Source organism: Staurois parvus, unplaced genomic scaffold, assembly GCF_062004578.1.
Source record: "Staurois parvus isolate SC_StPar_1 unplaced genomic scaffold, SC_StPar_1.0 ptg001321l, whole genome shotgun sequence".
In the NCBI taxonomy this organism is placed as follows: Eukaryota; Metazoa; Chordata; class Amphibia; order Anura; family Ranidae; genus Staurois; species Staurois parvus.
This window is the reverse complement of record NW_028319117.1, coordinates 194,351-220,000: the sequence shown is the minus strand read 5'-3', so window position 1 is coordinate 220,000 and position 25,650 is coordinate 194,351. Positions and strand designations below refer to the sequence as shown.

Below are 25,650 nucleotides of genomic sequence, written 5' to 3'. Positions count from 1 at the left end.
TAGTATGTGTGTGTAAAAAAAAAATTATATGTCTGTGTGTGTGTGTGTAAAAATTTATATATATATATATATATATATATATATATATATATATATATATAAATAAAACATACATTTTTCTTGGGTGAAATGTATGTTTGGGCCCCTTCACACCATGTCTGTTGTGACTACTCACGTTCGATTGCCAATGTTATCTTACCTGATCTAATTTATACCTTTTTTGTTTCTTTGCCTTGTGCTGCTCAACACCAAGGGGTCTATTTATAAAAAATAAAAAAGTGCTGTACGGATGCGACAAACATTATCACAGCCAAAAGAAAAAAATTACAGTATTTGATGTAATATGACTGTATCCTATGAATGTCAGCACCATCTGCTGGCCGTAATGCTGTATTTTCCTGATTTGAGGTATTTCAGGAAAAATACCCCATTATGGCCATTAGATGGTGCTAACAATCATAGGAAATAATCTCAGTGCAAAAAAAATGAGGATTTTTTTATTGCGGCTGATTGTTACAGCAAATTTAGTTTCATAAATAGACCCTCAGGTTATATTACCTCTGACTGTATAGTGTGCATTGTATACATTGTAATGCAAAATTACAGAAATACTGAAAGACAGCGCACTGCATCGCGGTATCAGAAACAACTATCATTTTTTTTTAATGAAATATTATTTTCATCCTGAATAGTATGGGCCGAGGTTTACCCTGAATTATTGTTCATTTGTCTTCTTTTTCAGGTGTCCTTCCTGTGGGTTTTCCCCAGTGCCGATCAGGCCTTCGATATCCCTCTTCCAAATGCTCTGCTGATCCACGGGGAGCCCATGGGCTTCAACACATCTTCCCATAGACAGAAAAGATCGGAGAAGGAGAATGTCACCGCCTGCAGCAGTCATGAGTATAAACCAAGGAGACAAAACCACTGCTGCAACAAATGCCTGCCGGGTATGGGGTTATGTTTTAGTTATTTTTAAGGACTCCTTTATTTCACTTATTACCCAAAATCAGGTTGTTTTCTCAGAGAATAGGTGCAGGAGCTCCCCTCTTCTGGATCACCCCTTGTCTCCGCCCCCTACCCACCTCTGAGAACTGCCCCTTGGTTCCACCTCCTACTCACCTCCCAGCATCATCCCTTGGTTCCACCCCCTACCCTACTCCGAGCACCGCCTCTTGGTTCCACCTCCTACCCACCTCCCAGCATCATCCCTTGGTTCCACCCCCAACCTACCTCCAAGCACCCTCCCTTGGTTCCACTCCCTACCCACCTCCGAGCACCGCCTCTTGGTTCCACCTCCTACCCACCTCCGAGCACCAGCCCTTGGTTCCCTCCCCTACGCACCTCTGAGCACCGCCCCTTGGTTCCACCCTCTACCCACCTCTGAGCACCGCTCCTTGGTTCCACCTCCTACCCACCTCCGAGCACCAGCCCTTGGTTCCACTCCCTACCCACCTCCGAGCACCGCCTCTTGGTTCCACCTCCTACCCACCTCCGAGCACCAGCCCTTGGTTCCCTCCCCTACACACCTCTGAGCACCGCCCCTTGGTTCCACCCCCTACCCACCTCTGAGAACCATCCCTTGGTTCCACCCCCTACCCACCTCCGAGCACTACGCCTTGGTTCCATCCCCAACCTACCTCCAAGCACCACTCCTTGGTTCCACCCCCTACTCACCTCCAAGCACCACCCCTTGGTTCCACCTACAAACACCGCCCCTTGGTTCCACCCCCTACCCACCTCCGATCACCGCCCCTTGGTTCCACCTCCTACCCACCTTCAAGCACAACCCCCTGGTTCCTCCCTCTACCCACCACTGAGCACCATCCCGTGGTTCCACCCCCTACCCACCTCCAAGCACTTCCCCATGGTTCCTCCTCCAACCCTCGCCCCATGGTGCCACCCCCTACCCACCTCCGAACACCACCTCTTGGTTCCACCCCCTACCTACCTCCAAGCTCCACCCCTTGGTTCCACCCCCTACCCACCTCCGAGCACTACTCCTTGTTTCCACCCCCTACCCACCTCCGAGCACCGCCCCTTGGTTCCACCCCCTACCCACCTTCAAGCACAGCCCCTTTGTTCCACCCCCTACACACCACTGAGAACCATCCCTTGGTTCCACCCCCTACCCATCTCCAAGCACTGCCCCATGGTTCCACCCCCTAACCACCTCCCAGCCTCGCCCCTTGGTGCCACCCCCTACCCACCTCCAAACAACACCTCTTGGTTCCACCCCCTAACTACCTCTGAGAACCACCCCTTGGTTCCACCCCCTTACCCACCTCTGAGCACCACTCCTTGTTTCCACCCCCTACCCACCTCCGAGCACCACCCCTTGGCTCCACCCCCTACCCACCTCCAAGCACCACCCCTTAGTTCCACCCCCTATCCACCTCCCAGTACCACTCCTTTTAGTGAATACAGGACCAAGTATTGTTTTGTGGTGCTAAATAATTTGTATGGAATGTGTTAATGATAACAAGGAAAGCAGTAAAATAGATCCCCAGCAGCCAACAGTAACAAATATCCCCAGAAACAAAATACCACCCCTCAGCAACAATAGATCCCCCACATCAAAATACCATCCCAGCAACAATTGACACCAGCAGCAAAAACAGATCTCCAAGCAGCCAGCATCAATAGACCTTGACTTCAACAGTAGACGCCTCCCAGCATAACGGATTCACCACAGAAAAGTATATCCCCCACCAGCAACAATAGAACTGCCTAGCAACAGTAGGCTTCAATGTAAAAACAGATACCCTCCATGGACAATAGATCCACCAGCAGGTAGCATCAACAGGCCCTCCAGTACTCCTTGCCATTACATACATTCAGTGATGGAGGTGCCGGAACTGCTTTCCCCCACTTTCCTGCTGAAAAAAAGCTCTGGTAGTGCTAAGTAATTTGTATGGAATTAATTGCCCTGTGGCCAGCAACAATAGACCCCTCACCAGCAGCAATAGACCCCCAGCAGCAACAACAGATCTCCAGGCAGCCAGCATCAATAGACCTTTCTTTCAACAGTAGATCTCTTCAGCAACAACTGACTCACCAGCAATAATAGATTTCCAATGCAAAAATATATCCCCCATGAGTAACAATAGAACTCCCCAGCAACATTGGCTTCCATACAAAAATAGATTCCCAGCCATGACAATAGATCGCCCAGCAGACTGATCAGCACACCCCAGCACTCCTTGCCATTGCATACATCAGTGCTGGAGGTGCCAGAACTGCGTTCTTGAAGTTCCTGAACAATAGACCCCCTCCAACAAAATACTACTCCTGCAACAATAGATCCCCGGCAGTACAACAGATTTCTCTGCAGTCAGCATCAACAGACCTCTCCTTCAACAATAGATCCCTTCCAGTCAGCATCAACAGACCCTCCTGCACACCCCAGCACCCTTTGCCATTACATACATCAGTTCTGGAGGTGCTGGAACCGTGTTTACCCGCATGCCTGATGAAAAAAAGCCCTGCCCCCTACGCACCTCCCAGTACCTCCCCTTTTAGTGAATACAGAACAAAGTATCATTTTGTGGTGCTAATAATTTCTATTGAATTTGTTAATGATAACAAGAAAAGCAGTAAAATTGATCCCCTGCAGCCACCAACAATAGATCCCCCATCAGCAGCAATAGATTCCCCACAACAATAGACCCCTCGGCAACAAAATACCACTCCAGCAACAATAGACCCCCCAGCAGCAACAACAGAATTCCCTGCAGCCAGCATCACTACACATCTCCCTCAACAATAGACCTGTGCCTCAACAATAGATCCCTCCCAGCAACAATAGATTCCCCACCTGCAACAATAGACCTCCCTGGCCCATGAAAATATAGATCCCCTCCAGCAACAATAAACCCCCAGCAGCAACAACAGAATTCCTTGCAGCCAGCATCAATAGACCTCTCCCTCAACAATAGATTCCTCCCAGCAACAACAGATTCCCCACCAGCAATAATAGACCTCCCTGGCCCAAGCAAAAATAGATCCCCTCCAGCAACAACAGACCCCCCCCCCCCCCAGCAGCAACAACAGAATTCCCTGCAGCCAGCATCAGTAGACCTCTCCCTCAACAATAGATCCCTCCCAGCAACAACCTATTCCCCACCAGCAACAATAGATCCCCATCAGCAACAACAGAATTCCCTGCAGCCAGCATCAGTTGACCTCTCCCTCAACAATAGATCCCTCCCAGCAACAAAATATTCCCCTCCAGCAACAATAGACCTCCCTGGCCCATGCAAAAATAGATCCCTTCCAGCAACAATAAACCCCCAGCACCAACAACAGAATTCCCTGCAGCCAGCATCAGTAGACCTCCCTGGCAACAATAGATCCCCATGTAAATATAGATTCCCTCCAGCGACAATAGATCCCCCGAGCAGCCAGCATCAATAGACCCTCTAGCACACCCCAGGACCCCTTGCCATTACATAAATTCAGTGCTGGAGGTGCTGGAAATGCGTTTCCCCTTGTTCCTACCTAAAATAGCAATGAGCCCAGCGTGGTCCCAAGCTCCGCCCAACTAAAATGGCGATGTTTGCGTTGACCATCAGTATCCTTTCTTCTATTCAAAGCTAGAAATCATAATTCTAACTATGCAAACACCTTAGATAAAAGAAACCTCAACCTCAGGATCACTTGCAAGTCACAAGGCAGATCAGGTGTTGCGCACCCTTCAGGGATACAAATAAAGTTGTTGTTGTTTTTTTCCGTGGGAATCTAAACAATCCATTTTTAGAAGAACTTTAAGGACCAGTTCACACTACATTTTTTTTTTTTCTTTAAGTCCGGGGAAGTGCGAAAAACAAAAACCCGTAAGTGAACAAAAAAGTGCTAGTGTAAAACCAACACAAAAAAGTGCACTTAGGGGTGTGCTTTGTCCACCCCCCCGAAGGGGTAAGACCTCTACCCTGATCCCCCCGGGGCGCGAGTCGGCCGATTTTCGGATCGTTAGTGGGTGAATTTGTCGGCCGTGTTTCGTGATTTTGACACTTTTTTTTTGTCGGTGATGTTGGAAAAAAAATTGGCCAATTTTGTCGTTCAGCCGATTTTCGCGGCAATGATGGACAAATTGGCTGATCTTTTTAACGATTTTAAAAAGAAGAAGGAAAAGAAGAAATAGAATATGAATAAGAGGAAATAGAAGAAATAGAATATGAATAAAGAAGAAATAGAAGAAATAGAATATGAATAAAGAAGAAAAAGAAGCAATAGAATATGAAGAAAGAAGAAATAGAAGAAATAGAATACAAATAATAAGAAGGAATAGAAGAAATAGAATCTGAATAAAAAATAGAAGAAATAGAATATGAATAAAGAAGATTTAGAAGAAATAGAATATGAATAATAAGAAGGAATAGAAGAAATAGAATATGAATAATAAGAAGAAATAGAATATGAATAAAGAAGAAAAGAAGAAATAGAATATGAATAATAAGAAGAAATAGAAGAAATAGAATATGAATAATAAGAAGAAATAGAAGAAATAGAATATGAATAAAGAAGAAATAGAATCTGAATAATAAGAAGAAATAGAATCTGAATAATAAGTAGAAATAGAAGAAATAGAATCTGAATAATAAGAAGAAATAGAATATGAAGAAAGAAGAAATAGAAGAAATAGAATACAAATAATAAGAAGGAATAGAAGAAATAGAATCTGAATAAATAAAAAATAGAAGAAATAGAATATGAATAAAGAAGATTTAGAAGAAATAGAATATGAATAATAAGAAGAAATAGAAGAAATAGAATATGAATAAAGAAGATTTAGAAGAAATAGAATATGAATAATAAGAAGAAATAGAAGAAATAGAATATGAATAAAGAAGAAATAGAATCTGAATAATAAGAAGAAATAGAATCTGAATAATAAGTAGAAATAGAAGAAATAGAATATGAATAAAGAAGAAAAAGAAGAAATAGAATATGAATAAAGAAGAAATAGAAGAAATAGAATATGAATAATAAGAAGAAATAGAAGAATTAGAATATGAATAATAAGAAGAAATAGAATATGAATAAAGAAGAAATAGAAGAAATAGAATATGAATAATAAGAAGAGATAGAAGAAATAGAATATGAATAATAAGAAGAAATAGAATATGAATAAAGAAGAAATTGAAGAAATAGAATATGAATAATAAGAAGGAATAGAATCTGAATAATAAGAAGAAATAGAATATGAATAAAAAAGAAATAGATAAAATAGAATATGAATAAAGAAGAAGAAATAGAATCTGAATAAAGAAGAAATAGAAGAAATAGAATCTGAATAAAGAGGAAGAAATAGAATCTGAATAAAGAAGAAATAGAAGAAATAGAATATGAATAAGAAGAAGAAAAAGAAGAAAAAATGAATTCCAGTCCGCTATTATATTTGACATTTAAAAGTATTGCAGTTGCAACATTGTATCTATTTGTAGCCGAATAGAACCATCTGTACCCAAAATGGATACAAATAGATACAATGTTGCAACTTCGCTATACTTTAAATGTCAAATACAATAGCGGAGCTCTCTGCAGGGACACCGCTATTATATTTGCCGGCCATAGACGGGACGAAAATCAGCCGACTTTTTTATACCAATGGTGGTTATGTCGGCCGGTTGAACGACCGATTTTTAATTTTCTAAAAAATAAACGGCTGGTTTTCTCCCCCCGTCTATGGCCTGCATAAGGTTTCCACATTGTCCGCCTAGCCAAAAGGCCTGGAGAACCCCTTTCCTTGTGGCTAGTCAGAACCAGCCCCCAAGTACTAGGTCAGGGGGCTCTCCCAAAGAGAGACCCCCCAGGGACAGGGGAGGAAGGAACCAAAAGGCCATTCATCCTCCCCCCTAGACTTCAGGGTAGGCCCACACCCTACCATCCGTGAGATAAAAAAAACACACACATAAGTGAAAAGTGATACAAACGTGGGAGAAAAAAATAGATTAAATAAATATATAAGTAAAAATAAAAGTGGTCATGCAATTGTGCGCTGGCTAGGCCCTGAGGCCTGTAGACCAGTTCACACTTCATGCTCTGACTGAGCCAGAGGCATGCCAGAACTCTGCAGAGAGACCGCTGCTTCCACACAAGGGTGGATAAACAATGTCTGTCTATGTCTTCCAGGTTATATTGTGGCCAGGGACTGCGGCGGATCTAGTCAGGCCACGCAGTGCGTCCGTTGTAAAAGTGGAACCTACATGGACATTCCAAACAATTCCAAGCGTTGCGAGGCGTGCAGCTCTTGTCTAACACGTAAGTACAGCCGTCTCCTCTCTTCTGTAGCGGTGGGTAATGATACGTACAAGTGCCGGCCGGCTCGTATTTATAATATTGACATTCAAAATGGAATAATGACGTGGACGAAGTTTTAGATATGTTTGCATGTTTACGTGTATGTCCACCCCAACGAGGAACGTCTCCTGTTGGGTTCATTTTGGTCAGATTAATATACAATTGGAAGGGTTTTGTTAGATCCGTTCAATAAGTGCCAAGAAATTTTTTTTTTTTTTTTTTAAGTCCGCAAACGTGCAAACTACAACGAAAAACCCCTAAGTGATCACAAAAAATGTGCAAGTGCGAACACCACACGAAAAAGTGCACTTAGGGGTGTGTTTGTCCTACCCCCGGAGGGGTTGAACCGTTACCCTGATCCCCCGGGGCACGAAGCTCCTGACAGGGACAAGGTTCCCATTTGGTCCTCCTGGCCAAAAGGCCTGGTGGACCACCGTTCCTTATGCCCAGCCGAAGCCAAACATCCAGTACTAGGCAAGGGGGCTCTCCCGAAGAGAAAGCCCCCTAGGGATCAGGGGAGGAAGGAACCAAAAGGCCACACATCCTCCCCCTAGACTTCAGGGTAGGCCCGAGGACCCACACCCTCCATCCGTGAAAAACACACACATAAGTAAAGTAAAAAGTGACAAAACGTGGGAGTGCATAATAAATAAATGGAATAGTAAAGAAAAAAAAAAAGTGGTACCGTGCTGAATTGTGCACAGACCAGGCCCTGAGGCCCGTAGCAAAAATTGCCCTGGACTTAGCCAAAAGACCTGGTCCTTAGGGCGCTGTGCAAAAAGAGGTGAAAAACAGTGGCCATGTGTCATCTTCACACCGTGGGGTCCCACACCCAAGTGTTACTAGTGACACCCCTGAGAGCGTCTTCCCCAGGGGGCACTGAGTTTGCCAAGAAATACCCTGTTGATCCTGCAAGAAATCTTTTCAGTCGACAACTCTCTGTGCTATCTGCCTGTGCTGAAGGAGGAGTTATGGAGATGGGGAGGAGTTATGGAGATGAGGAGGAGTTATGGAGATGAGAAGGCGCTATGAAGCTAAGTAGGGCTTATAGTGTTTAGGAGGAGCTATGGATATAAGGAGGAGTTATGGAGATGAGGAGGAGCTATGAAGATAAGGAAGGGTTACTGAGATAAGGAGGAGCTATGGAGATGAAAATGAGAGGGGAGGAGACAAGAAGGTATGGAGATGAGGAGGAGTTATGGACATGGGGAGGAGTTATGGAGATGAGAAGGCGCTATAAAGCTAAGGAGGGGTTATAGAGGTTAGGAGGAGCTATGGAGATGAAAATGAGAAGGGAGGAGACAAGAAGAAGTTATGGCAATGAGGAAGAGTTATGGAGATGGAAAGGAGTTATGAAGATGAGAGTTGGTTGTGGAGATGAGGAGGATTGAAGATAAGAAGGGGCAATGGAGACGTGGCTTTGTTATGGAAATGAGGAAGAGTTATGGAAATGAGAAGGAGCTAAAAAATGGTTATGGAGATGAGGAGTAGTTATGAAGATTAGAAGGAGCTATGGAGATGAGAAGGAGAGGGAGGAGATGAGAAGACGTTATGGAGATGAAGCTTGGTTTGGAGATGAGAAGGCAGAGGGCAAGGAGATGAGGCTTGGTTATGGAGATGAGGAGAGGTTATTAAAATAAGGAGAAGCTATGGAGATGAGGAGGAATTATGGAGACGAGGAGAGGTTATTAAAATAAGGAGAAGCTATGTAGATGAGGACTAATTATGGAGATGAGGAGAGGTTATTAAAATAAGGAGAAGCTATGTAGATGAGGACTAATTATGGAGATGAGGAGAGGTTATTAAAATAAGGAGAAGCTATGGAGATGAGGACTAATTATGGAGATGAGGAGAGGTTATTAAAATAAGGAGAAGCTATGGAGATGAGGAGGAGACAAGTTATGGTGATGAGGAGGGGATATGGAGATGAATTGGGGTAATGGAGATGAATTGGAAGAAGGGGAGGAAATGATAAGAAGTTATGCAGATAAGGAAGGGATATGGAGATTAGGAGAAGTTATGGAGATGAGGAATGGTTATGCAGATAAGAAGGAGTTACGGAGATAAGGGGGACTAGGGGGAAGAGATGAAGAGGAGTTATGGAGATAAGGAGGTAAAAGGGGAGGAAATGAGAAGGAGTTATGGAGGAGTTATGGATGTAAGCAGCATTAGGGAGATGAGGAGAGGTCATTGAGATGTTAGGGAGATGAGGAGGAGGTATGGAAACATGGAGAAGTTATGGATGTAAGAAGGCATTCTGGAGATGAGGAAGGTTATGGAGATGAAGTTACAAAAATGAGGAGTTATGGAGATGAGGATGTCTGTGTTCTTTGTTTTTTATTCATTTGGATCGGTTGTAGATCCTGCCCTTTTTGCACCCCCATCCTGATGAAGACCCCAGGTGGTCGCTTCGTCTGCCCACCCCATGGTTTGGCCCTGGTACTTCATTTCCATCAGGATCTTTAATATGTCAGTAAATCAGAGAATTTTTTTACATTTCAGAATACGGTCAGATTGTGCTGTCTGCGTGCACCATGGAGAAGAACACTCAATGCGGGTGCCCTGAGGGTCAGTTCAAGAAACACAGTGGCCTTGACTTCATATGCCAGGAGTGCACCACATGCCAGAATGGGACCCAGGCCTTTAAGTGTAAGTTATCTCCCTGCATATGGCCATTGAAATGCCTTGCTTAACTGCAAGGTGCAATGATACAAATTTACATGTCTGCTAAAAGTAGAGCTTCAGTCAAAAAAAAAAAGTCTTTTGGTGGAATACCTACCTTCAAGCCAGAGCTATACTTTTTATCTGACAATGGATATCCTCAGTCTTCCAGACTGAATGATGGCCAGTGTCAATTGTGGGGTGGGGGGGGTGTCACCCTCCTAGTTAGTTTGCTAGAATCTAATCGTTAGAGACGAGGGCTGAGTAGAAGCCTGGGAGTAATAGTCAGGAGGTCAAATTGTTGTCTGGATCTGAGAGGCTCTGCAGGCCAGCCCCTCTGGAATGTCCCCTTGCTCTAGAGCTTTGGAGGAAGGACTAGAGACAGTGGGTGGATCTGGAGAGTGGCTGGCCGGAATTCTTGAAGGATCCTAACCAATCCCCAATAGGAGGCTTGGAAAGGGACTGAGACAACCTTTAAGAGTTTCTTAGACTGCTCAACTGCAGGAGAGTTCGGGTGGAAAGCAGTGAGGGAGAAGTGAAGCTGAAGGCAGGAGCCTGGCATTGAGCGCAGATGGAAAGAGGGGCTCACCTAAAGGCAATGGAGCTGTAAAGGAGGAAAGCTCAGGACTTCACTGGCCTGCAGAGCTCTAGAGCTTTGGAGGAAGGCCTAGAGACAGTGGGTGGATCTGGAGAGTGGCTGGCCTGAATTCTTGAAGGATCCTAACCAATCCCCAACAAGAGGCTTGGATTGAGACAACCTTTAAGAGTTTCTGAGACTGCTCAGCTGCAGGAAAGTTCAGGTGTAAAGCAGTGAGGGAGAAGTGAAGCTGAAGGCAGGAGCCTGGGATTGAGCCCAAATGGAATGAGGGGCTCACCTAAAAGCAGTGGAGCTGTAAAGGAGGAAAGCTCAGGACTTCACTGGCCCGCAGAGTTCTAGAGCTTTGGAGGAAGGCCTTGAGACAGTGGGTGGATCTGGAGAGTGGCTGGCCTGAATTCTTGAAGGATCCTAACCAATCCCCAACAAGAGGCTTGGATTGAGACAACCTTTAAGAGTTTCTGAGACTGCTCAGCTGCAGGAGAGTTCGGGTGGAAAGCAGTGAGAGGGAGAAGTGAAGCTGAAGGCAGGAGCGTGGGATTGAGCCCAGATGGAATGAGGGGCTCACCTAAAGGCAGTGGAGCTGGAAAGGAGGAAAGCTCAGGACTTCATTGGCCTGCAGAGCGAGGACCACCTGTGCAGCAGGGAAGGAGTGGCCCAGCTAAAAAGCCTGGTAGCACCCACCAACGGTACAGGAAAGGACCTGATTGACTACCTATGCACCCCCTGGGTGGATAGGAGAAGGAGCACTCTGGTGGGAAACCAGATTCGCTACCTACATGGGACTGCCCATTTCTTAAAGTAACAGGCACCAAATCCCCTGTTCAGGGATACCTCCAGATTGCTGGGTGAAGGAAAAGGAATTCATCTAGGACCTGGGGTGGTACATTATGGAGATGCTGGCTAGCTCTCCAACAGAGACTGTGTTGCAGTGAAGGCTTGTAAATAGTTCCAGGAAGTTGTCCTCACATTTATTATGAATGGGCTGCCAACGTACCACAATGGATGACAAAACATGTATGAACCTTTATCGAAATTAAGCGAATCACAAGGCACCAGTATATGCGCCACGGCGCACCATTTACAATGAATGCAGCGCAACCCACTGCACATAGGGCATTGCCACAAGTGTGAATGGGCCCCGGTGTTATGGGGTTGGTTTTATTTTTTTTCGTTTATAATGTAACCTTTTAAATACTTTATAATCTTTTTGCGTGATGCATTTTGTAACGCCGTTCTCTCTAAATGTCTCCATTACAGGTCATGATGACAAAGACACGATCTGCCAATGTTTCCATAATTTCTTCTTTGATGACTCAGAAAAAATGTGTCGCCCGTGTTCGCAGTAAGTATAAAAATTTCACCAATCTCAGTTTGTACGCGGTGGTATCAAAAAAGTTTTGGTTTTGTAACATGCCAACAGATGTCAGCAATAGGTTGTGCACACAGTCACAGGGAGCACCGACCTTCATAAGTCAGTGTGCCAAAAGACATCGTCCTGCGTACATCGGGAGCTGTGCAGCTGGCGCTATTCTGACCACGTGCGTTACCACGACTGCTATTTCATCATGGACAGCAAGTTAGAACAAAGAGCAAACATGAAATTCTGCGTGACACTGGGCAAGTCGCTAGCTCTCCGCAATGTTGTCAAAATGGCGACCTATGAGCTGGATCTTCAACTTTGGGTAGAGCATTTTTGGAAGTTGAGCTCTTTGAAGGTCCTCCTGATCTCTTGTCATCCTCCAGTGATGTTTTTCCGCTCTTGAAGCATGTGGGCCACTCAAATCACCTCAAACGACTCATTGCAGCATCACCGTAATGCCGAATCATGTCAAAGCAGGAAAAACCTGGCAGGGGTTCAAATTACTCGCCACTCTATCCAAAACTAAGAAAAAAAAAAGTTTTGATTTTAGTTATACTTTAATGACTGGATCCTGGCAGCTCTGCCATAATACAGGGGTCCTCTCCAGGGGTCAGTGGCCTCCAAAATGAGAAATCCAAAAAGGTTTGCCCAGTTTCACGCAGAATGTCACCTTTGCTCTTTGTTCTAACTTGCTGTCCATGGTGAAATAGCAGGCGTGGTAACGCACGTGGTCAGGATAACACCAGTTGCACAGCTCCCGATGTACACAGGACGATGTCTTTTGGCACACTGACTTATAAAGGTCGGTGCTCCCTGTGACTGTGTGTGCAGCCTTGTACTACCATCTGTTGGCGTGTTACAAAACTAGTTTGGAAACGATTTGATACCGCCTCGTAATTCCAGGCCAATAGCAAAGACTACTAAAATGACCTCAGTCAGACTCCTCCCACAAAAAATGATGGGAGACTCTTGCGGTCGTGTCCATGAGTCCTAATAACCGAATTGAACGTTTAGTGTAAATCACCTAAATACATTTCAAGCTCATAAAACAAAAGGTGGGCAAAGCCTTAGAGTTGGTTTTCTTTAGAAAGTAGCCACAGCCCTGAGTAGAAAAGCCTGTCCCCTGCCAGCATGCTGCAGAGAAGAACCCTTTCCTATTGTATGGAATCACAAAGAACTTTATGCACACACTTCTGTTTTGGTGCATCTGGGATTCATTTATTGGTCTTAAACTGAACAGCCAGTTGGACTTTACGACATATGTGGTCCATGGAAGGATTTACCAGGGTCCCGGGAAACGGTTCCACTTCCATGCCCCGGGTCCTGGGGAACAGTTCCACTTCCATGCCCCGGGTCCTGGGAAACAGTTCCACTTCCATGCCCCGGGTCCTGGGAAACAGTTCTACTTCCATGCCCTGGGTCCCGGGAAACAGTTCCACTTCCATGCCCCAGGTCCCGGGAAACAGTTCCAATTCCATGCCCCGGGTCCTGGGAAACAGATCCACTTCCATGCCCCGGGTCCTGGGAAACGGTTCCACATCCATGCCCCGGGTCCTGGGAAACAGTTCCACTTCCATATATTAAAACCTCCTGCGCTTCAGATGAATGAAAACACTAAGCTGCCAACACCCTCCTTTTGACCAAAAAGTACATCAGTAAAATTATAAATGAGAAATTGGTGTAGCGCTAAACAAATACCATTATGTATGAATAAATGTACATAAATAGAACCTAGACTCATAAATAGAGATATATATATATATATATACTCTCAGATGTCACACAGATAATCATGCATAAAAAGGATAAAATCCCCTTGTGTGTCCCCCTATGGGGAAAAAGAGACACACGTGACTATATACTTGTATAGTGGTTGCACACAAACCATGCAAAAAATGACACACTGCTACAAGTGATAATAGTGAATAATATACAGTCCACTTCAAGCAAAAAACTGTGAGCCTTTGAGAGCCGTGAGAGTGCCACTGGTGCCACAATCCTATAATGGTCTGAGTGCCTCCTCACCTCCCCGCACTGACCACAAGGGCCAATACGCCTTGTTACATGTAGAGTGTATCCCTCAGATGTCAACCGGTCTACAGGTCCACAGTTGATCCCACCTCAAGCGCTGTTATCCAAAAAACACCTCCAGCCACTGTATAGTGGTGGTACATGTCCACAATCGATTTAACACATCGTATAAATCCTCATGGTATCCTTGTATTGTAGGTATATCTGGAGTCCCAATATGGTGCGTACGTTGGAAGTGACGTCACCACGTACCGGAAATGTCATCAGGGCATACCAACGCGTTGCGTCACGGATAACACGTGACTTCATCAGGGTCTTCCATGCCCCGATCCCGGGAAACAGTTCCACTTCCATGCCCCGGGTCCTGGGAAACGGTTCCACATCCATGCCCCGGGTCCTGAGAAACAGTTCCACTTCCATGCCCCGGGTCCTGGGAAACGGTTCCACATCCATGCCCGGGTCCTGGGAAACGGTTCCACTTCCATGCCCCGGGTCCTGAGAAACAGTTCCACTTCCATGCCCCGGGTCCTGGGAAACGGTTCCACTTCCATGCCCCGATCCTGGGAACCGGTTCCACTTCCATGCCCCGATCCCGGGAAACGGTTTCACCTCCATGCCCCGATTCCCGGGAAACAGTTCAACTTCCATGCCCCGGGTCCTGGTAAACAGTTCCACTTCCATGCCCCAACAGTAAAAAAAACCAAACAAATACTAACAATAAAAGTATAGAAGTGGAATATATGTAACAAAGTACTGAACGGGGCTTGGTGTCACTGTGGGGGGATGGGGGTTCTGGAGCGAGTTAAGGTACTCTGCAGCAGGCTTGGTGGTCCTGAAGGGGGCTTGGGGGGGTCTCTCCAAGTGACTGAGGACATTGCAGGGGTGCTTTGAGAGACTGGAGGGAGCATAATGAGAAGTTGGGGGAAGTTGGAGGTTGGGAGCACTATGGGGAGGGGGCTAATGGCTCTGCAGTACGCTGGTGAGTGGGAGCACTGTAGGAGGCTAGATGGCACTGAGGGAGGTTGAAAAGCACTGGGGGAGAGGGAATATGATCATTGCCCCCCAATGTCATGTTTCAGGGTGGCTCCTTTCTCTAGCAGGGTCCCATAGGGCCACTCTTGCATGCAAAGACTACAGTTGTGTCTCCCTAGACTGTGTGCATCTATAGAAACACACAGCCCCAGTCTAGAATGGCAAGGTACTCACCTGCTTCTCCCTCTTCCCCCAAGTTAACAGACTGGCTGTAGGCTGCCAGAAGACCAGAAGTCCAGAGAAGCAGCACTGAGAGAGCAGGAGCGAGCATTATTTAAAGCTGTAAACTGCACGTGCTGGGGAAAGCATTTATTTCACGGGGGAATATATATTCTACTGTGCTCATTGTGTTAGGCTACAAGATGCTGACAGCTTCATGCTACTTTAAATGTGGTAGCTGCATTAGTTATCTTTTTTTTAGGATTGTCTAGGATCATGTTTACTGTGTTTGTATGTAAAGATGTGTAATAATATTTTAATCATGATTTATACCTGTAGGTGTCAAGGACCGGAGTGTCAGGATCACTGTCCTGATCCTGAGGCAGCCCAACGTCCTGAAGGTTAGAAATGTTCCTGGAATGTTGTTATACATTATATCACTTGCAATTTATGTTACATAACAAAAGATAAATCAAAATTGCAGCGCTAATCAAAAACATAAAAAACATAAAGTCCAATTAATGAAAAAAAATTCCAATTGAAAATGTGCCAATTGAAGTTCCCACGATCCACCATCACCAGACCACCCGAATGGTTCAGCCTCTTACCAGAAATTCTGACCGAAACCCACCACCCGTCAATATAGGCAACTCAAATGGGGGATGAATGTGTGCAGATCATGGAACTGGCAATCCTCATCGAGATAGAGTTCAATCTTCCTCTCAAAAGATCTAAACAGGTCCTCATTCCTGGCTCTCCTCTCCGATGCCCAGGGTTGTGGGCAGGGGCAGACTGACAACTCATGGGGCCCCCGGGCAATAGGGGATCATGGGGCCCCTGTGTCCTTGCCCAAACTCAAAAAAGCCTATGAAAAAAGGTACCAGGGGCATCTCATGGGGCCCCCTACTGACCCCAGGCCCTCGGGCAGTGCCCGAGTTTCCAAATGGTCAGTCCGTCCCTGGTTGTGGGTGACCTCCTCATATTCAGTGTAGGACTGGAGCAAGATGATGTCAAAGTGCAACCAATGGCCAGAGTGTTGAAGACGAAGGACTTCAGGGGACCGTTCACACAGCCTGCCAAAAGCCCTTTTACCGAACTACCTTTTTGGAAGTGTTCTAGGAGAAGGTATCATGGCAGACTGGAAAAACCTTTCAGAATTGCTTCCAGTCTGCCATGATACCTTCTCCTAGAACACATCCAAAAAAGGTAGTTCGGTAAAAGGGCTTTTGGCAGGCTGTGTGAACGGTCCCCTGAAGTCCTTCGTCTTCAACACTCTGGCCATTGGTTGCACTTTGACATCATCTTGCTCAAAGGATCAGTCCTACACTGAATATGAGGAGGTCACCCACAACCCAGGGCATCAGAGAGGAGAGCCAGGAATGAGGACCTGTTTAGATCTTTTGAGAATGAAGATTGAACTCTATCTTGATGAGGATTGCCAGTTCCATGATCTGCACACATTCACCCCCCATTTGAGTTGCCTATATTGACGGGTGGTGTGTTTCGGTCAGAATTTCTGGTAAGAGGCTGAACCATTCGGGTGTTCTGGTGATGGTGGATCGTGGGAACTTCAATTGGCACATTTTAAACTGGAATTTTATTTTATTAATTGGACTTTATGTTTTTAATGTTTTTGATTAGCGCTGCAATTTTGATTTATTTTCTGTTATGTATATTGCCTGATATGCGAGCTGCTTTTCTCTGATTTTTATTTCATGTTCTGTAGTCACATGATTAGTGTAGTTACCGAAGCGCAGGTTAATTGTTTTTAATTTCTGTTACATATTGTATAGTTACATAGTCATTTTGATTTTACATATTATAGTTACATAGTAGTTTTTATGTTACATATTACATAGCTACATAGTAATTCTTTATGTTACATATTACATAGCTACATAGTAATTTTTTATGTTGCATATTATGTAGCTACATAGCAATTCTTTGTGTTACATATTCCTTACTGTAGCTATATAGTATTTGTTGTACTATATATTACATAGTTTTTTTTTATATTACATAGTTACATAGTAATTTTTATGTTATATATTACATAGCTACATAGTATTTTTTTTATATTACATAGCTACATAGTAATTTTTTATATTACATAGCTACATAGTATTTTTTTTATATTACATAGCTACATAGTATTTTTTTTATATTACATAGCTACATAGTAATTATTTATGTTGCATATTATGTAGCTACATAGTAATTCTTTGTGTTACATGTTCCTTACTGTAGCTATATAGTATTTGTTATACTGTATATTACATAGCTACATAGTATTTTTTTATATTACATAGTTACATAGTAATTTTTCTGTTACATATTACATAGCTACATAGTATTTTTTTTTAATATTACATAGCTACATAGTATTTTTTTTATATTACATAGTTACATAGTAATTTTTATGTTACATATTACATAGCTACATAGTATTTTTTTTATATTACATAGTTACATAGTAATTTTTATGTTACATATTACATAGCTACATAGTATTTTTTTTTTTATATTACATAGCTACATAGTAATTTTTTATGTTGCATATTATGTAGCTACATAGCAATTCTTTGTGTTAAATATTCTTACTGTAGCTATATAGTATTTGTTATACTGCATATTACATAGCTACATAGTTTTTTTATATTACATAGCTACATAGTAATTTTTTATATTACATAGCTACATAGTATTTTTTTATATTACATAGTTACATAGTAATTTTTCTGTTACATATTACATAGCTACATAGTATTTTTTTTTTAATATTACATAGCTACATAGTATTTTTTTATATTACATAGTTACATAGTAATTTTTATGTTACATATTACATAGCTACATAGTATTTTTTTATATTACATAGCTACATAGTAATTTTTTATGTTGCATATTATGTAGCTACATAGTAATTCTTTGTGTTACATATTCCTTACTGTAGCTATATAGTATTTGTTATACTGTATATTACATAGCTACATAGTATTTTTTTATATTACATAGTTACATAGTAATTTTTATGTTACATATTACATAGCTACATAGTATTTTTTTTATATTACATAGTTACATAGTAATTTTTATGTTACATATTACATAGCTACATAGTATTTTTTTTTTTATATTACATAGCTACATAGTAATTTTTTATGTTGCATATTATGTAGCTACATAGCAATTCTTTGTGTTACATATTCCTTACTGTAGCTACATAGTATTGTTTATGTTATACTGTATATTACATAGTTACATAGTAATTTTTATGTTACATATTACATAGCTACATATTAATTTATGCTACATATCGCATAGAACATAATTATTTTTATGTTGCATAGCTACATAGTTTTTTTTTTTTATGTTACATATTACACAATTACATAGTGATTTTTGTGTGGTGTAGATATAGGAAGAGATCGGCAATATGAGGGTTTTTCACACCTAAGATCATTTCAATCTATTTTTTTATTTTATTTTAGAAAGTAAAGGCGTTTTATGGGTCGCTGTTGGTGCAGTCGCCGTGGTGGTTGTGGTGGTGGTAGCCTGTGCTTTATATGTGTACTATACCAGAAGACATTCCTCATCCCCAAGCACACCTTCTGGTAAGTTGAAGACATTTAAAGGGAACATCCAATTGTGACTCTAGGTCCCTGGTGCCCAACCTGTGGCCGAGGGGCTGCATGTGGCCCTTTTGCCTTTTTGGTGCAATCCTCAGTCCCCTTCAGACACTAATCTTTGTTTCCTTATTGCCCTGTTGTGGCATTGATTTTTTGGAGTTTCATGTAATAGGTTTCCAGTCTATGAATGTCTCCTGAAGCATGTCCACAATCTCCCAACAACTCCTAAACATGTTCACAGCTTCTAGAAGTCTTCTGTATCATGTCTGCAGTCTCCGACCACCTCCTGTATCATGTCCACAGTCTCTGACCACCTCCTGTATCATGTCCACAGTCTCCGACCACCTCCTGTATCATGTCCACAGTCTCTGACCACCTCCTGTATCATGTCCACAGTCTCCGACCACCTCCTGTATCATGTCCACAGTCTCTGACCACCTTCTGTATCATGTCCACAGTCTCTGACCAACTCCTGTATCAGAGATGTTCAAAGACTGTAGACATGATACAAGAGATGGTCAGAGACTGCGGACACAATACAAGAGATAATCAGAGACTGCAGACATGATACAGGAGATGGTCAGAGGGTGCGGACATAATACAAGAGATAATCAGAGACTGCAGACATGATATAAGAGATAATTAGAGACTGCAGCCATAATAGAAGAGATAATCAGAGACTGCAGACATGATACAAGAGATAATCAGAGACTGCAGACATGATACAAGAGATAATCAGAGACTGCAGACATGATACAAAAGATGGTCAGAGACTGCGGACATGATACAAGAGATAATCAGAGACTGCGGACATGATATAAGAGATAATCAGAGACTGTGGATATGATACAAGAGATAATCAGAGACTGTGGATATGATACAAGAGATAATCAGAGACTGCGGACATGATACAAGAGATAATCAGAGACTGCGGACATGATATAAGAGATAATCAGAGACTGTGGATATGATACAAGAGATAATCAGAGACTGTGGATATGATACAAGAGATAATCAGAGACTGCGGACATGATACAAGAGATAATCAGAGACTGTGGACATGATACAAGAGATAATCAGAGACTGCGGCCATAATACAAGAGATAATCAGAGACTGCGGACATGATACCAGAGATAATCAGAGACTGTGGACATGATACCAGAGATAATCAGAGACTGTGGACATGATACAAGAGATAATCAGAGACTGCGGACATGATACCAGAGATAATCAGAGACTACAGACATGATACAAGAGATAATCAGAGACTACAGACATGATACCAGAGATAATCAGAGACTGCGGCCATAATACAAGAGATAATCAGAGACTACAGACATGATACCAGAGATAATCAGAGACTACAGACATGATACAAGAGATAATCAGAGACTACAGACATGATACAAGAGATAATCAGAGACTGCGGCCATAATACAAGAGATAATCAGAGACTGCAGACATGATACCAGAGATAATCAGAGACTACAGACATGATACCAGAGATAATCAGAGATTGTGGCCATAATACAAGAGATAATCAGAGACTGCGGCCATAATACAAGAGATAATCAGAGACTACAGACATGATACAAGAGATAATCAGAGACTACAGACATGATACAAGAGATAATCAGAGACTACAGACATGATACCAGAGATAATCAGAGATTGCGGCCATAATACAAGAGATAATCAGAGACTGCGGCCATAATACAAGAGATAATCAGAGACTACAGACATGATACCAGAGATAATCAGAGATTGCGGCCATAATACAAGAGATAATCAGAGACTGCGGCCATAATACAAGAGATAATCAGAGACTACAGACATGATACAAGAGATAATCAGAGACTACAGACATGATACCAGAGATAGCCAGAGACTGCGGATATGATACAAGAGATGGTCAGAGACTGCGGACATGATACAGGAGATGGTCAGACATAAACGTCAAGCACTAAACTCGGCTAGCGTTTACACACAATTAGCATTTTTTGCCCAAAACGTTCCTGAATCGCGTTCAGAAGAGGAACTTTTAACGGCCCCTAAACTCTGATAAAAGCCTGTATGTATATGGACACATAGGCTTTTATTGAGTTGAGTTCAGGGGTTCTGGCAAACAAAAACGCCAAAACGTCCTAAACTCATGTTTAGGATCAGCAGTGTACACGGGGCCTTAAAAATTAAAATGGCGGCTGGAATACTCTGGGTGCTGCCCTCTGTAGACTCCCCCGGTCATCCATCCAGTGCCACCCGTATCCGTGGCTGAACGATGCCCAGCACCATTCAGCCCTCTTCCTGTGAGAGATGTGTGTTAAGTTTGATGTGACTATGAGGCAAAGCAGTGAACAGCATTCTCTGGCTGTATTGGAGATTTTAAGTGGGGGGCAGTAAAATTACATGGTTTTTATAGGACGCCACCAGGGGCGGACTGACCATTTGGAAACTCGGGCACTGACGGGGGGTCCGGGTTCAGTAGGGGGCCCCATGAGATGCCCCTGGAACCTTTTTCATAGGCTTTTTTGAGTTTGGGCAAGGACACAGGAGCCCCATGATCCCATATTGCCCGGGGGCCCCATGAGTTGTCAGTCCGCCCCTGGACGCCACCCATGTGAAAGAGGTCTTAAAGCGAACCTGTCACTTTGCCCAGTATGGCCAAAATAGAGATCCACTGGGCCGGCATATTGGTCTTTTCCTTGTAATGTGCTTCCTTAGCTCTTCTAATGCTCTTTTCTTCATTCCATTGCAGATATATGTCGAGCAACTTCTCTCTTTGTAAGTATTACATTTATATTGCGGGTGTCAGACGTAGGGGGCTGAAAACAAATGATGTTACGATGACAAACACAATGCTGAACGGTGGTTTAATTCGTAAATATTATTTCAGGATCACGATAAAGACAGCAATCAAAACCACAAAGTAATCAAAGAAGATGATATCTATATAGTGCAAGATTCTACACAACTGCCATTAATGAATGGATTCCTTCCATTGCCAGACATTACAAATGTACCAGCTCCTCCAAGTCTGAACAGTAAGTAAAAATTCCTCAGGACCTCCGCCTCCCCCCGTGAATGTTGGGTGTCGTTAGACCCCATATGGTGAGATCTCATTTTGTCTCTTCATTGGTGGGATATTGCTGCTAAGATTACCAGCTGTAGATAGCAACCATGGCAAAGTCAATCAGCTGATGGTCCTCCAATGGACTCTACATAATATATTGTATACTCTGGGCAGTCTTAATGCATGGTCACTGCCCAGGAGCCTGGGGGCCCCATGATAACTTTGCATTACTTCATGCTTGCCTACTGTCCAGGATTTTCCGGGACAGCTACCCTTTTTACTAAGCTGTCCCGTGATGGCCAGTATTAGTCTTTGATTTCTACCACATTTTCTTATTGTTTAACCACCTCCCGTCCGGCCGTTGTATATAAACGGCCAGACGGTGGCAGTGCAGGGTCGGGGGGCTGTTTATAAATAGCCTCCCCGCTCCCTGCTTGTGCATGCTCCCTGGGAGTGCACAGCACCGCGATCCGGTGCCCGCTGTGTCCTCCAGACACAGTGGAACACCGATCGTCGTACGGGACCTCTCTACGAGGTCCCGATCATGTGATCACTGATTGGCCAATCAGTGATCACATGCAGAGTAGTAAGCAAGATGTCACTTCTGACATCATTGCTTACTACGTGTGAAACCTGTGAATGATCACAGAGGTCACATGGTGCAAGGCTATTCACAACAGCCTTGTACCATGTGACAAGCTGTGGCCAATCACAGCTCTCACAGTAGTTCTCCATGGCTGCAAGAATGCAGCCAGACAGAAGGAAAAATGATTGCTTTTACAGCCTTTATGGGTGTAAAAGCAATCAGTGTAAAAAAAAAAAAAATCACCCCTCACCATGGTGACACTGTACTGCTAGGGTGAAAGTATGTAAAAAAAACAAAAAACAAATAATAGTATAAAAAAATAAAATAAAAATAAAAAAATGTTTAAAAATTATAATTTTTGGTTATAAACTAATTTGGATTATTGTTTTTTTTTACTAAAAAGATAACTGAATAAATTTTGGCCACGATTTATGATGAAATATTATTTATTTGCAAAATTTTATAAGAAAAACACTTTTTTTCAACATTTGTTGGACTTTTTCATTTACATAGCAAAAAAAAAAAATCTCAGTGGTGAATAAATACCAACAAAATAAAGCTTTATCTGTTTCAAAAAAACGCTAAAAAATTCATATGGGTACAGTGTTGCATGACTGCGCAATTGTCATTCAAAGTGTGACAGCGCTGAAAGCTGAAAATTGGCCTGGACAGGAAAGGGGGTGAAAGTGTCCGGACTGGAAGGGGGTGAAAGTGTCCGGACTGAAAGGGGGGTGAAAGTGTCCGGACAGGAAGGGGGGTGAAAGTGTCCGGACTGGAAGGGGGTGAAAGTGTCCGGACTGGAAGGGGGTGAAAGTGTCCGGACTGGAAGGGAGGTGAAAGTGTCCGGACTGGAAGGGAGGTGAAAGTGTCCGCACTGGAAGGGGGTGAAAGTGTCCGGACTGGAAGGGGGTGAAAGTGTCCGGACTGGAAGGGGGTGAAAGTGTCCGGACTGGAAGAGGGTGAAAGTGTCCGGACTGGGAGGAGGTGAAAGTGTCCGGACTGGGAAGGGGGGGAAAGTGTCCGGACTGGAAGGGGGTGAAAGTGTCCGGACTGGAAGGGGGGGAAAGTGTCCGGACTGGGAAGGGGGGGAAAGTGTCCGGACTGGAAGGGGGTGAAAGTGTCCGGACTGGAAGGGGGGGAAAGTGTCCGGACTGGAAGGGGGGGAAAGTGTCCGGACTGGAAGGGGGGGAAAGTGTCCGGACTGGAAGGGGGGGAAAGTGTCCGGACTGGAAGGGGGGGAAAGTGTCCGGACTGGGAAGGGGGGGAAAGTGTCCGGACTGGGAAGGGGGGGAAAGTGTCCGGACTGGGAAGGGGGGGAAAGTTTCTGGACTGAAAGGGGGGGAAAGTGTCCGGACTGAAAGGGGGGGAAAGTGTCCGGACTGGAAGCGGGTGAAAGTGTCCGGACTGGAAGCGGGTGAAAGTGTCCGGACTGGAAGGGGTGAAAGTGTCCGGACTGGGAAGGGGGGGGGGGGGGGAGTGTCCGGACTGGGAAGGGGGGGAAAGTGTCCGGACTGGGAAGGGGGGGAAAGTGTCCGGACTGGGAAGGGGGGGAAAGTGTCCGGACTGGGAAGGGGGGGAAAGTGTCCGGACTGGGAAGGGTGGGAAAGTGTCCGGACTGAAAGGGGGTGAAAGTCTCCGGACAGGAAGGGGGAAAAGTGTCCGGACTGGAAAGGGGTGAAAGTGTCCGGACTGAAAGGGGGGGAAAGTGTCCGGACTGGGAAGGGGGGAAAAGTGTCCGGACTGGGAAGGGGGGAAAAGTGTCCGGACTGGGAAGGGGGGGAAAGTGTCCGGACTGGGAAGGGGGGGAAAGTGTCCGGACTGGGAAGGGGTGGAAAGTGTCCGGACTGGAAGTGGTTAAACATTTTTTAAAAGTACCTAAAGCGGAGTTCCAGCAAAAATAAAAAATAAAATAAAAGTCAGCACCTAAAAAAACTGTAGCTGCTGACTTTTAAAAAAATGGACACTTACCTGTCCCTCGATCCCATGGTGTCCCCCCCACAGCCCGTTTCACTGGCTGCCCTGGGTTCCCGGCACCAGCATCTTTAGTGTGGTCACCCAGCAGTGACAGCTTGCTGCTTCACAGCCGGGTGCTCACTGCGCATGCGTTGTGCTGCACTGTGTGAATGGTCCCATCTTTTCACTTGATACAAGGACATTTTATGACATAAAGCTCACTAGCATGGAAGGATACACAAAGTATTATTATTTGTGAATAGCTGCACTTATTGCAGAATGTGAAATAGGATTGTAATATTTCAATTTTTCTTCTTTCCTTAGCCCCGACAGTGATGTATGCCATTATTGACAGCATTCCATTGCGCCGCTGGGGTGAGTTTGTCCGGCGCCTGGGCCTGAGCGACCACATCATTGAAACCTCTGAGAAAGACTACAGACATTACAGCGACGCTCAGTACGCAATGCTGCAGGTCTGGTTGACGCGGGAGGGCTACCCCACCACCAAACGGGACCAGCTGTTTAAAGTTCTACGAGAAATTAACTTGGGGGGGTGTATAGATAAAATTGAGGAGCATTTGTGACATCCTTGGATGTTTTGTATTAAAGAACTTCGAGTAACATGGAATCACTTTATATTAGCGTAGTTCTGCTAAATCTTCATTTGTGCCTTGGCCCTATTGAACACATGACGTCATGGACAAAGTTCTCTTGGAATGCAAGCCATACTGCTCAATAGTTTGTTACGTGCCTCTCTAAGTGAAGGTGGCCAGTTCTTCCCACCAAGGTGGATGATTGTCACCTATAATGATTTGGACAGATATTCTTCTGCACGTGATTCACTAAAAGCCACCTCTTTCCAGCCAAGTCAAGTTTTAGGTTTTTTGACCCAAGCCTGTGGTGGCAGGTGGCATCAGATTTGGGGTGAGCTTGGCTGGTGCCTGAACCTGAGCAACTACATCATCAAAACCTCTAAGAAAAACTACAGACATTACAGTGATGCTCAATATGCAATGGTACAGGTCTGATTAACACAAGAGGGCTGCCCTACCACCAGACCAGACCAGCTGTTCAATGTGCTGCGGGAAATTAACTTGGGGGGGGGGGGGGTGTGTATATATAAAGTTGAGATGCATTTGTGACAGTCTTATGTTAAGCTTATGGTGGCAGGTGGCATCAAACTTGCCAAAAAAATCTTGGGTCCTTTATTAGCACCACAGCTAGTTGGGCCACAACTGAAACTTCAGTTCTCGGAAGAGGCTGGAGAAACA

General features: G+C 44.0%; 1 protein-coding gene across 1 annotated transcript in view; it reads left to right on the top strand.

Annotated features, from left to right (window-relative positions):
- The window catches only part of TNFRSF1A (TNF receptor superfamily member 1A), a 49,217-nt gene extending 24,217 nt beyond the window's left edge, over positions 1 to 25,000 (top strand). The window contains exons 2-10 of the mRNA XM_089661182.1: positions 743 to 947; positions 7,132 to 7,260; positions 9,802 to 9,948; positions 11,816 to 11,900; positions 15,480 to 15,541; positions 18,632 to 18,754; positions 21,526 to 21,551; positions 21,664 to 21,811; positions 24,704 to 25,000. Of these exons, the coding sequence (XP_089517308.1) occupies positions 743 to 947; positions 7,132 to 7,260; positions 9,802 to 9,948; positions 11,816 to 11,900; positions 15,480 to 15,541; positions 18,632 to 18,754; positions 21,526 to 21,551; positions 21,664 to 21,811; positions 24,704 to 24,963 (1,185 nt within the window). The 3' untranslated portion in view covers positions 24,964 to 25,000. The remainder of the gene's footprint in view (positions 1 to 742; positions 948 to 7,131; positions 7,261 to 9,801; positions 9,949 to 11,815; positions 11,901 to 15,479; positions 15,542 to 18,631; positions 18,755 to 21,525; positions 21,552 to 21,663; positions 21,812 to 24,703) is intronic.
- Positions 25,001 to 25,650: the final 650 nt, after the last annotated feature.